The sequence below is a fragment of the Anguilla rostrata genome, chromosome 7, assembly GCF_018555375.3.
Source record: "Anguilla rostrata isolate EN2019 chromosome 7, ASM1855537v3, whole genome shotgun sequence".
Taxonomy (NCBI): Eukaryota; Metazoa; Chordata; class Actinopteri; order Anguilliformes; family Anguillidae; genus Anguilla; species Anguilla rostrata.
This window is the reverse complement of record NC_057939.1, coordinates 20,140,193-20,153,550: the sequence shown is the minus strand read 5'-3', so window position 1 is coordinate 20,153,550 and position 13,358 is coordinate 20,140,193. Positions and strand designations below refer to the sequence as shown.

General features: G+C 38.5%; 1 protein-coding gene across 1 annotated transcript; it reads right to left on the bottom strand.

Annotated features, from left to right (window-relative positions):
• Positions 1 to 7,650: 7,650 nt before the first annotated feature.
• msx1a (muscle segment homeobox 1a) lies at positions 7,651 to 9,757 on the bottom strand. Its single transcript, XM_064343556.1, has 2 exons — positions 9,209 to 9,757; positions 7,651 to 8,789 (listed from the first exon to the last, which is right to left on the bottom strand). Exons 1-2 carry the CDS (start codon positions 9,636 to 9,638, stop codon positions 8,371 to 8,373), a joined length of 849 nt encoding a protein of 282 aa, XP_064199626.1. The 5' UTR covers positions 9,639 to 9,757; the 3' UTR covers positions 7,651 to 8,370.
• Between the last annotated feature and the right edge of the window lie 3,601 nt (positions 9,758 to 13,358).

Genomic DNA, 13,358 nt, shown 5'->3' with positions numbered 1-13,358 from the left:
TGTCGAATCTCTGTTAATGACGTCCCGTTTACAAATGCCATACGTATACTGATCTAAACAAATTGGCATGCGTAATTTGCCAAGTGAAATGTTACACACTAACACACGCAAATGTAAAACTTGGTATGAAAGAGGCTCATTAAAAAACGTGGAAATGTTCCGCGAGGGTTATTAAGTGGAGAACAGAAAACAGACAACATGCAGAGAGTTCCATATTCCCCTGCCCTGCATTACAGCCTCTGGACCGGCAGGCAGCTGAAGGCTCTTTTATTGATTCAACCAAAATACTTACTCGACGTGTAATTAATGCCAACACTGTAAGATTGTCTCAGTAATGAAACAGAGCTGAATGTTTTAGGTTTTTCTCTTTGATTGAACCCCCTCCGTTTCTGGACTGTGAGACTTTCTGCCAGTTTGGTATCATTCCACTCTTGATCCAGCAAAGTTATTGAGTTCACTCTGTCCTATTGTCTGACAGCACCTACTGTACCTAATGCATACATAACACATGCTGAACGCATCTGAAATCCCACAGATTTACCCGTGCACGTGAGTGAAGTGAGTACTTTATTCTGAAATCTTTATCTTACCACAAGTATTACCGTTTCTTATTGAAGTAGTATCTGGCTGCCAAAACCACTGCACCACATGTGTAGCAATGTTGTTAAATATTAAGTGTCTGTCCTAACTGCAATTACTGAAATTAAGTTGAGCAACATTTTCAGTGCAAGCTGATAGGATCTTATATTGTTACCATGTAAACAGCACTTTCCACTGTTTCTAACCCGTGCTGCTCTTCCAAGTTTTAGACGTGAACTCTGCATCCAATTAAATAAAAAATAGCCTGCATTGTTTCTATTAAACATTTTTACCTTGTAAAGACATGTGTCTTAATTAGAAAATAATAGTTTTTTCAATTCTAATTTTATTTGAACACGGTAAAATATCTCTGCCGTTTACTTACTTTGGAACAAACTTTTAAAGTTTAAAACCAACCGTTCAGAAACACATTTCACATGAATGGAAATCCCACCATCCAGTGGATCATTAAGTTATTATTTTTTGGTTTGGGATGAAGTTATTGACGTGAAATTCCTGGGTACTTAAAAAAAGAAATCTTTAATTCTCTGCAGGAGATAAATGATCGCGGTTGCTGGCACATCTTTAAAATGAATGTGCTCCTAAAATCACACTAATGCTAAGAACACGAAGATAGCAGTGTATTATATTGGGATCATAAGCCCAAATTTTAATTCCTTTAAATTTTTATGCAAATCTGAGGCTGGATGTTGTGTAATATTCTGGATGAAAGCCAAGTGTTTTTCCTCATTCTGAAACTTCCAAAGAAAATATAAAAATGCTGTTGTAAAGGTTGCTCTAATTTCACCCTCAATGGTTAAAAAAAAGTACTTTTCAATAGGAAAATACTTTAGCAATCACAGTTTGTTTGAGGAACTTCTTGAGACACAAAATGTGATGAGGAATAAAAACACCCACTTCTTAATTAAAACGAAATATTTCTGAATAAGTGCATATATAAAAATAAATCCATAAATATATAAAAATAAATAGATAAAAATAAAGAGCTGTCAGTGGTAATAGAAATGGGGTGGGTGAGGAGAGAGATATTGATTATTCGGTTATGAAGACCAAGTCAAGACATAGAATGACTATCTTTGAGAATCTTTCAGATAGAGGCTGCACAACTTAGTAGTAGGGTTTGATTGATGTCTTGGAACGTTTTTGTGGAATGTTATCATATTAAATAATGTTAATATACCCTGGACTTTGCTACCATGTTACCACTGGTCTTCCCAGGGCTGTCTACTGGGACTGCTGTGACAGTCATCTCCATTCCCATGTTTACTGGGATGGCCATGTAATTGCAGGTTCACTGTTTACACCAATCAGGGAAGGGTCACCTGACAGCATTGCTCCTGTTTGACAGAATGGAGATGAGTCAGAGAACGTGACCTAGTCTGTGTGGAGCTTTGCTTAGGATTCGATGTTTAATTTATTTTTCCATTCACAGGCCTGTGAATTACAGTGGCCTTCAACTGCAGTGGATGCATTATTTTATTTCACAATCTGGAAGTGTTTTTTTAATGTTTCTAATAATCTTGACAAAGCTGAGTTTGTGTGACTTTATCACCTTAAAAATCACTTGCAGCCAAAGCTTGATATATTCTATCACCCTAAAAATGGGGTGTCATCTGACCAGAGGTCATGAAGTGATTTTTCCTCCAGATTCCTCTGTTAGGTCTAGTTGTTAGGTTACATGCAAAACCTTTGTAAGAGGTGCTACCCTCACCTATATATTAAGAATTTTCATTGTATTCTGCTGCTGGTTTTCAAATGACAGCAGCCAGAAAGAATGCAGGTTCCAATGCTGGAGCTAAACCTGACAGCTGTGTGTTAGCGCTCTTGCTTCACTGTGGAACACTGGTGATGAAGCTTAGAATGAGGTACTTCACCTCAAAGGCCGCTGTAGGGTGATGCATCCAGCTCTGTAAATGAGCCTCGGCAGGTGGGGAAAAAAACATTTGTCTGCGCCGTGCAGGTAGTCGGGAAAATGCAGTGGCCTAAATAGATCGAGTGTAAATGTAGGACTGATCGATTTGTATACCCAATCTACAGGGACTTCCCGTGTTTGCTGTGCCACCTCGTGAGGTTGTGCTCTGATGTAGTTCGCTTCTTTCTGCTAGTACTAGCATGATACCCATAGGAGGTTCTCTCATGTCATTCCTTTGAAAATAATTTATTGTTTGGGGGGGGGGGGGGGTCTATACATACAATAGTGCATAATAAAGTACGTTTCTAGGCGCTTCCCGACTGGACGAATCCGTGGGCAATAAAATAAATAAAAAATCCGCAAAAAATCAAACTAAATTATTGCATTTTCCACACTTATTTTTAGTTTCGGGAACAGACTAGTCAGGAGTTTTGAAAAGGGTTTCATCACCGGACACTGGTACGCGAAAGTACTGCCGTTTCCTGCCCTTAGAGCCAATGATATTGTGTAGGCTATTCAATCCGTGTGTCTGGATTTCAATAGTTTAATATAAGTCATTTTACTCTTTTACCTTTTATTCCTTAATTTGTATTTTAAGTAAAGCGATGGGATCAGTGGCAGAAAATTCAGCCAGGAACGGCGCTTAAATTGCACAACATCCCTATCAATAATTCAAGTTGTTTGCCCAACAAATTTCGTAAACTCTGGCAATAATAATAATAATAATACACGTTTTCTGGTCAATTTTATATTTGGCGAATCTACCGAAAAGGAAAATACTTTTCTATTCAATCCTCAAAACGAGAAGCGCCGATATTAATTATTAAAATCATGTTAAATGTCTGCCTAAGTGTCACTCACTTCAGTTTTCAAGTTAAAAAATAATAGCCGGGGCTTGTTGATCACCTGGTGGCTTAAATAATGAAAGTCTCTGATTCTGTATGTTTTCTTTTATAAAGTGTAGTAATATCATTTAACATACTGTCTGGAAAATGATTTCAAGCGTTTTTTTTTCCAAAGGTCTACAATATGCACGTGTCCTTCCGCTTGATATGAAATGGTAAGTTCTCACGCCATTCCACATCGGTCCCTCGTCTAAGCATTTTCGAGAGTTGTTTTCCACATATTTTTGACTGCTTCGCGTTGATGAACTGAATATCCTTAACCCGTACAACAGTGTCGCGAAAGACGTCTTCATACCCTTTGCCGGCTCGTTCCTTTTTTGAACAGAAGGTGGTGCACTGGTCTTTTTATAATTCTGTTGTGTATTAAATATGGCAAATGCAAAATAAAAATATGGAATTATAATGTCTGATTTATTTTTTTCCATTTTTTGTAACGGACTTCTAAATTAACATAATATGAATTGTTCAGTGAAGATCTGGTTATGAATGCAAATATTTTTACAACTTGTTATTTAAACAAATAGCCTAATAATTTAAGGCGCACCGCTTTTTTATGCTGACCACTACCCTCAGCATTGATGACTAGCCTATGCTTCGTATACAATAGGGAATTCAGAAATAGACCAACATTTAGCCTACTGACGCTCGTGATAAGGAAAAATACAATTTTTATGAAGTATTGAACCGGTATAGGAACAGCCTATATAAATCATCCTATCATAGACTAATGAACTGCCTGTATTATATGTTTCTGATTCTGTTATTTTGAATTAAATTGTCTTGAATAGCCTATTTATGAACCCTGCCGTTGACGTCAAATCCACAATCATTTACGATAATCTAGCCTATTTTATGAGGAACGCACATAATCTTGTTTGACACTAGATTTGAGCGCTACCATTATTATCGTCTGAAATGAAATGATGTAAAACTTATTCTGTCACAGCTTGTGTAAGATTTCATGTGTATTGTTTTATTCCATAAACAATGTTATACTAACATTATAGTCAAGTCGAACAACGATTCGGGAGTACATTTGGTGAAGACAGACGGCCTTGCAATGTATGCGTGAAGGCTTGCTGAATAACCACGCATTTTTAATTGTGTGATATTATCATCTTAATTGTGTTAATTATTTTTCACTGGTGAAAAAGGCTGGTAAAATTACGTTTTTATTTAATCAGCAGTCGTATCAGACGGGAAATATGCAACTGTTCCAATAGGCTACCGAATAATATTTCAGTTCTGTTTGAATTTCTTGAATGAGCCTCAACCGAAAAATAAAGTGCGTTTGTATAAAAGTTCTAATTTATCGCAGAGAACAGCAGGTATTGGTCCACTGATCTGTAACCTGTTGATAGTAAGGTACAGAAATTTGTGATTTTTGAAATTTTATGGACTTCCTTCTTCGTTTATAGTTTTTTGAAAACATTTAATGTTGTCCGTGATAATGACTAATTTTCAGAAAACAGCTAAATATTTTGCCTTTAACCTATTTATCTGTACTGCAGACTCCATATCATAAATAGAACACAAATTTCCCAATGTCGATTTTTTTCCTTTTTTTATTAAGACCATAGGCCTGAGCAAACTTTAAAACCCCGTGTACACGTTACTGAAATTCTGTCAGATGCGGCTGCCTATTTGATCTTTAAGAGGAAACAAGAATTTTTATTCATTTAAATACGCCGAAGGAGTAGACGCCTAAATATTAGAGATGTCTGATACTTATTAATAAAAGTGTGGGCCTATTATTTAAAAAAAAACGTGCCTTACACAAAACTTTAGATACGATAACACCCTGCATCGATAGCTAATATTTCCAAAGCAGATAGCACACCATTCCATAGTGTGGGCGAACATAATTCATAATATTCTTTTATTTAAATTCAATGGGTAGTTTTGCAAAGATTTTCGTTTTGGAGTGTACATACCGCGTGCATTTAAATGGGCAGTTTTCAGATAGAAACACTTGGTGTGCTTATGTTCTGCCACAGGGCTGTCACCGACCATGGGTCTGCATGGCGCCAACGACCAGGAGCGAAAAGAAAATAGCGATTCTCTCTTCTAACTACCCGTCGTGATCTTTTAGATGATAAAAACAAAAGTGAGTTTTGTTTTCCTTTCGGCCGCGGGCAAGAAAAAAAAGAAAGCGACCCCTCTTGAAAAGAACCGACAGATCTTTTTTTTTTGCTCTTTTGTGTGAACTTTTCTATTCAGGCAGAGCGTTCATCCGTGTGATTCTCAACTTATTGTCATTACTTATTTATTAATTGTTCCCTCCTGGGTGTAATTGAGCAGTGAGCGACTTCTACCCAAAGGGAGGACAAACCGAAGCCTAGAGCGAAGCATGTCAAATAGCATAGACTCTTCTCAGTGACAGATCGGGCTTCGTTCCAAAAACCTCGGCTACAAACGAGTTATGTCTGTGTATTCACTCCCAAAATATTCGTAATATTTGTTATATTAATTAACCACAATCTTCTTTTCTGATTATTGTTTTGTTGGCTATTTCTGTATTCCTAATGGATCCCCAAGTTGAATTACAAAATTTTGTTTTAAAGACACTACGAGGAGGCCTGGATATCAAACTAGCCATGCAAGAATGGGAAGAAAACTTGCACGTCGCGGCATACTGAAACGCTCAATGACATTTTAGGAATGATAAAAAGTTCTGCTTTTGCCTGCAGCTACAGTCAAACTGGAGCCGACCTAGGTCTGCGGAAGATTGCCTTTGCTCATTATAGCAATTATTTTACGCTAACTTCAGCCTAAACGTTAGGAGCGGCTGAAATTGAGCCTGTAAACGTCCAGTGGGGTGTAATTCTTCCATATTAGTTTCCTGTTTTGTTTCGATAAGCTTTCGTTGTGGTAGTGATAAAAATTACTTGAAATAACTTCTTCCATGACCCGTTGAGGAATATATGGGCCTGTGTTAGGCTATCTGACGCTTCCCAAAAGACCAGTAAAGCCAATGTCCTCTTAACTACACTAAATGTCATCTGTGAAACTTAATGCCTAAATGAGGGTGTAATGAGATTCAAACCTAATAATTTTAGGCCAATTCAGCCCTCGATCCAATCTCTCATTTAAGAGAGTATTTTGAAGTCCGACAGCTGATGGTTGGTAGATTTGGGTCTCGTCGAGCTTGCCCGGCGCCAAGAAAATCTAAGGAGGTTATTTCAAAGGAATAGGTAACAGCTGTAGAAATACATTCCGGGTTTAGTTCGCTGAAATGATATATGACAGTTTAAAAACATAGTGTAATACGTACGCTGCTCTAGTTTAACGCTGTCTGTTCGTTTATAAAACCCAATTCAGTGCGAAAAGTACTAATACTCGTACATTTGTATAAGGGTATTATGCAGACCTGCATTCATATGGCTATGCGATAGCTGATTATAGGCCAGTAGATTTATAATTGGGTAGGCCTACGACGTTCGAAACGGCTGCGAATCCATGCTTATATTTTAAAACTCGTGCAGTACGATACAAGTTGTCATATGCGACGAAATGCACTTGCAGATGTACTAGTAGGTGTTTGTGTTAAAGTAGGCCTACACAATGTTTTTGCTTATATTTGTGTAGTCCGCTTTCATCACGTAAGGCTCGAAGTGATTTACGTACCTTTAAAAAGAATCTAAAACATATTGAATGCCTTTTGTCTGTTTATACTTTGCATGCCACCTCCCAAAATGTGAAAATATTTCATATTGTTAGGCGTCCCTCGGAATTGCATGTGTGGCGAGATTTAAATACATTATTATAAAGAATGAAGTGAGCTACTTTCACGGCATTATGAATATGTATTTTCACCCTCAGATTTACTGAATACACATACATATTCCTCATTTTGTATTGTATAATATTCGCACCTGTTATAGTAATACTAATACTTGGATACTTGAACTAATGCTAATCATCATCATCACAACGAAGGCCAAATGTGTAAGAAAACAATGTGAGTTTCCTGGTTTGTTCTCTGCTATTTATGACTAAATTCCAAGGGAGAATCAGTGCAACATAAGTATTCCCATATACTTTTTTTGTGAGTCTGCACAATTGTTGCATATCCCATTGCTGCAATTTAGTGTGAACGTTGTAGTGCATGCTGAACAAGAATGTGTCGAGCGAATTAATGTTTCTTGTTAATTTGCTTTTATAGATAGTGATCAAACAGATTATATATTTATAAAGATGATAAATTTCTTAAAATCAACAAGGACAACTACATAATGAAAAAGAATAAACATTTTATTGTTAATTTATTTAACAAATATATTCATAATATAAATGATGATATTTTTTGCAAATATACAGTATATTACAGTACACAAATCCCTTGCGAAGGGAACCACTAAACAACAGACAGTGCTGTTAAATTAAGATGCAATAATCTTTGCATTTAGCAAAGGTCATTCATCTAGTTGTCACCAAATTTCAGAAACCCACACTTTTTTCTTGCAATAGTTTGAATGAAGATAAAATGTATGTCTTGAATTTTTGAATGCAAGGTGAAATCTTCATTAGTGGTGAAAGAACCAAACCTACCTGGGGTTTCTAAAGCTTGCTGGTTCATATCGCCATTGAATACTGATGATGCGCCCTTGTTTTACTATTGATATATCAGTCTCTTTTAAAATAACAGCCGGGTAGAACTGCCACCCACAGTATGGACATCTCTCAACAAATTCTGCTTCAGTTTAACACGGTAAGGTCAACCGTGACCAGAACAGTTATGCTAGTGCCAGCGTACATTAAGTACCTGTTGGAGTCGATATGAATTTGCCTTTCTATACTTAATCCTGCATTACACTACTGAACCAAATATAGTATACACGTGATATAACACTTGAAAGTCTTTTAGCCTTACACTCCTCTGTTTACGTTAAACGTTTGAGATGTGATTGAAAGTATGTCGAATACATCAATGCGGGTAAGGCCTTTTCCCCTTTACGCCAGATGATACATGCTGTATCCAACATGAGCGGCATAAAGTCCAACGGGAGACACGGGCAAGGAGTGTCTTTGAAAGGGGTGCGATGTTCCATAGGATGCAGGGACGTGGGCGCCAAGGGGAAAAGAAATCCCAAACGCTGGAGGCAGCATGGGTTTGGCTGCCATTTTCAGTTTTTCAAGTTCTGCTTCTTGTAGCCTCTTTGCTTTCGCCCTTCTATTCTGGAACCAGATTTTAACTTGCGTCTCTGTCAAGTTGAGAGAGCTGGAGAACTCCGCGCGCTCGGCAATGGACAGGTATTGTTTCTGGCGAAACTTCCTCTCCAGCGCCAGAAGTTGGGACGTAGTGAACGGGGTCCTGGGCTTTCTGTTGGTTTTGTGCTTTCTCAGGGGACAGGCAGGGGGGCTCAGCCTTCCTAAAATAACAAGACAAACAATAAACCTCAGCCCTTAATAAGGTTAAAAGAAAGACAAATTAAGCTCGTTTTGCTCGCTCGGGGATAGTTGAAACCCATGATAGTGGCTCACATTTCTGAAATTTCTTAGGCTACATAAACAATACAAGTAGATGTCACAAACGCATTTTGTAGACAGTTTCCCTGGAGAAACGTAATTGGTTCTTGTATATAAAAACTATGCAAATATTTGCGACATTTAACGACTCATTTAGGCGTATAGGCTATACATATTCATTTACAGCGTTGACGACAATAGATTATGTTCTAAAATCTATACTTCACTGGCCTTTTTAAAAACGTATATGAATAATTTACGATTGTCATAAACAACTTATAAGAGTTTGTTTGAAAACGTTTAGTTTTAACAGTCAACTTACTTGGAGGAGGTGGGGAGAACCGGGGACTTTGTATCCAAGAGTTACGGTCCTGTCTTTCCGGGCTTTCGGATTTGACAAGTGCATCCTCTTGCATTGCCATAATTCCTCCTACCGAGAAGGGCGAGCCGATAGCCAGGGGTGAGACCGCAGTATCTGGGCCAGTTAGTGATCCCATTCTTGGACTGAGCGCGTGAGACGTTCCCGCAACTGACGTTCCTTCCGAAGTTGACAAGTCTCTGCTCGGTTTCCTATCAGCCATCAGCGCTTCAACACTGAATGGTAGAATCGCAACTTTTGGCTTCTCTGTCTCATCTTCCCCTGTCATATTTAGATTTGTCTGCAAGTCGCTTCTTCCTCCGATAACTGCACGTGTAGTGTCTTCAGCTTTCAAGCCAATCGATAAAGAAGACATAGTAACACCTGGGGCCATACAGAAACAGTCTATCCTGAAGTTGCCAGCACCGAAACTGAATAGAGAAAACCAGGAAAGCCGAGGTCCTCACTTCACTTAAAGCATTGTCACGTTTACTGAAACACTGTGGCAAGACCTTCTAATAAGGAAAGCTGACGACGGAAATCGTCCAATCGGCGTTGAGAGGGGTGGGACGCTGAGATTCCATTCGCCTTCAGGCCTGTTTCGACTGTCAGCAAAGAGTCCAACGTTATTTGCCGGCTAAGAGAATGTAAACAATTAAGTAGCATTTTGCAACTGGAAATAAACAAAATGTATGTTTGGAAACAAATAAACTGTTTCTGTGTGAAAAATTGCTTAACAACTGTGTCCCACATCGTAGCTGTTTAAGCTGGACATGTCGACTGTGATATTATTATTATTATTATTATCATTATTATTATTAATTTTTTCATTATTGTGCAGTTTTGCTTTTGGGGGTTGTCTTTCACTTGTTTGTTGATTGTTGTCACAGATCACTTTTTCCCTCACAATCTACGCACTCACAATCATAATCGTGAACAAAAAAAAATCGAGTGCAGATGCAGGTTTTTCACTGTTTACGGCTTTCTTTAATGTGATCGGCCCCTCGCTGAGAAAAGTTTATTGATAGCTGCGGGGCTCTAATCACATAGAAACACACAAGCCGTTGCAGTCATTTAGGGGTAATTATCGGGCTTGGAGGAGGGATCATTGGGAATTTTTCCTTTGACTGGATCCATTAAAATCAGAAATTATGTGCACTCAAGAAAGGATTGTGGCAACATGGGGGGATGCCATATTAAACTCTGCACCCCAGACATATATTTTAAACATATCATCGTTATCTTGATAGAAACATGTTTGGCAAATCGACGTTTGGTCGAACGAAAAAGCTGGGGGCACACGAAATTATAGCTCCTTTCAGTTGGAAAAAACATGAATTTAAAGCTTGGTGGTTCTTATTTGATATCCTGCTCATAAACATTTTTTTAAAATGTTATAATCTAGGCCATGTGCATTTTTTCTTGCACTAAGAAAGAAAGGAGGACAAGCAACATTTTACACAATACATCTTTTCGGTGCTTATTAAATAGCTTATAATGAAATAAAAATATATATTGTGCGGCCGAGATGCACGGAAAGTAATAACTATTCCACCTCTCTCTGGATTTAGTGCCTTCTCTGGGAAGCGTCTGCATTGCTAATTGCTAAGTATAAACAATCTGTCACGATTAGTCAGTCCCTCTAATAGGCAGACAAGTTATGTTGTTTTTAGGCGCCAGCAGCGGTCTGATCAAAGCGGACTACTTCAGGGAGACTATTGAAAAACTTTAACCCGCATCAAGAGAGCAACCCGCCTTCTCTTGCCCGCCCTAGCCCTGAGACATTAGGCTATTCAGCCTGAAAAATTAGCTTTCTCAGCCGATCGCACGCCATTTTCCAACTTTTTTTCATATGGACTAGTTTAATAATGCTCAAAGAAAAAGGTCAGTACCCCCCACTAGCCATCATGAGAGCAACCAAAAGAAAAGGATTCCTTTGGACAAACATACGCAGTACTTTTAGCAATGGAATGCCATGTTTTGCAACACTTGGTGTACGATTTTGCGTGGTATATTCTTCGAAATGCACACACACACACACACTCACGGATTATTTTTTACATTTTGTTCAGTTTAGTGTTTAGATTTGAATTCCTAGTTTTACGGTGCCATGGCATATTTTTCCCTCTTTTGGCAAACAGTAATTGGTTGTAACTGCTATAAAATTACAAGCGAACTATAATTTAGCATTTCCTTAATTTCACATCCGGCGCTCAGAAGAAATAAATCTGCAATTAAGTTTGGAAACACTTAGAGCCTATTACATAAAATGAGTAGCAGTGTGTGTTCACCCGCGTGTGCTCTTTGATGTCTTAAGATCTCATAAGTAACAGGTCTGTTTGAAGTGAGTCCCCCGACGAGCTTCTGCCCGTGCGCACTTATGCATTCTCGAACATACACTTGTAAAATGGTCTGCATAAACACAAATATGCACACACGAAACACATTAACGCGTCTGTTTTGCCAGAGCATCCGTTCTAAAATGCACGCATATTCCGACGTTCGGCACAGGAGTTAAAGAAATGAGAAAGGGAGCTTTAAGAAGGGAATTTCTAAACGAAATTCCACTCTGACTTGCCCGGGAGTTCTCTGCGCCGTTCTTGTTTACCTCAGTTTATTTGCGTTGGGAACAGAGGACGACTGGCGCTGGAAAACAATGTTGGGGGCAATTAGCATCCCAAACACTGCCTTTTAAAAGTAATGAATGTACCACGGAAAGACGATTACCATACCGTTTTATTTTAATCTTGAGGCAACAAATGAGGGTTGAACTGTGATACAAAACAACTGTAAGCCACGTCGGAGCTTTGTTTAACTTTATAAACTCTACCTTTGATACAGAGTCAGGAGGCAGGGACACGGGACAAAGACCCTTTGTCGTCCTCGCACTGAAAGTTGTCTTAACCCTTTTCATGCAAAGTCTGTCAAGTTTGACTTTAAAGACTTAAAGGGCCTGGTAGATATCAAACGCCATTTCAGGCAGAAATGTTTGCCCTCTGTGAAAGTGAAATCTAAATGACTTCATAACAACCATAGTCAGTTGTATGGACACACATGTGTCTTATTAAATGTAGGTTTTATTTTCGTGTGTGTGTGCGTGTGTGTGTGTGTGTGTAAACTTTTAGAACTGTTTCAGGACCTATTTATATATTTATTTGAGTAGTTTCTTAAAATGTTTTGCCAATGATAAAAGTGTTTCGCTATAAAGTGATTAATTTTCCTAATTACAACAAAGCCAAAATAATCTTTATTTGCTTACTGATACTACTAAAGGTTCATTATAAATTATTCCCATTATTCAAGTGAACGGTTTTCAGGTGCAAACTACAAATCCGCCCCAAACATATACTTTATTCAGGACATAGTAACTGTCTCTTTAAGAAGTCATGATGCATAGCCCTGAAAGGAATGCACTATTTCGAGTGGCCGAAATTAATTTGATCGCGACATTATGATGCACTTGAAAAAGATGAAAGGAAAGGCCGGCCGTCTCCTCCAAGATCTCTATAATTACAGATAATATATCCTATTTCAAAGCAATTAGCCCAATCAGGCATAACGAGGCACTTTGCTGCCAAGGAGTAACAATGCCTTACGGTTATTTAAGATCCAAGATGTCATGCAGACTCCACGGTTATTCTGCTTGCCTTAAAGTCTTGGCACGGTTGGCAGTAATGTGGCAAGCGCAGCTCTTTTCACTGGCACAGTCCTCTATCATTAATAAAAGGGGTTATTATGTTGCTAACTAGCCAAGGCCGACTTAAAAAAAAAGCTATCATAGCCTACTCGCTTCTAACCGATAAATGGACATAAATCAAGTGAGGTGTCTGTTTAGACCGCCGTCACCCCAGAATGATTGAATTCGTCTGAGGATTTAACCTGTTTTCTATGACACAGCTGGATAATTTGTGGAATATATCCAACCAGGACTGTAGGCTTAAGCCCGTTCGTTAATTAGGTTTCATAATTGAGAGTGTAGCCTACTGCCTACCCGTACCTTGAGGGACAGGTGTATTTTCCAGAGATAGGCCTGTTGTATCTGAGCTTGTGTGTGTGTGTGTGTGTGTGTGTGTGTGTGTGTGTGTGTGTGTGTGTGTGTGTGTGTGCGTGCGTG

What these genes read in the sequence shown, in the direction of transcription:
- msx1a (XM_064343556.1), bottom strand. Translation starts at nt 9,638, where the DNA reads ATGGCCCCAGGTGTTACTATGTCTTCTTTATCGATTGGCTTGAAAGCT. An exon ending in GTTCTCCCCACCTCCTCCAA is followed by an intron (nt 8,790 to 9,208) that starts GTAAGTTGACTG and finishes TTGTTATTTTAG; the next exon opens with GAAGGCTGAGCCCCCCTGCC.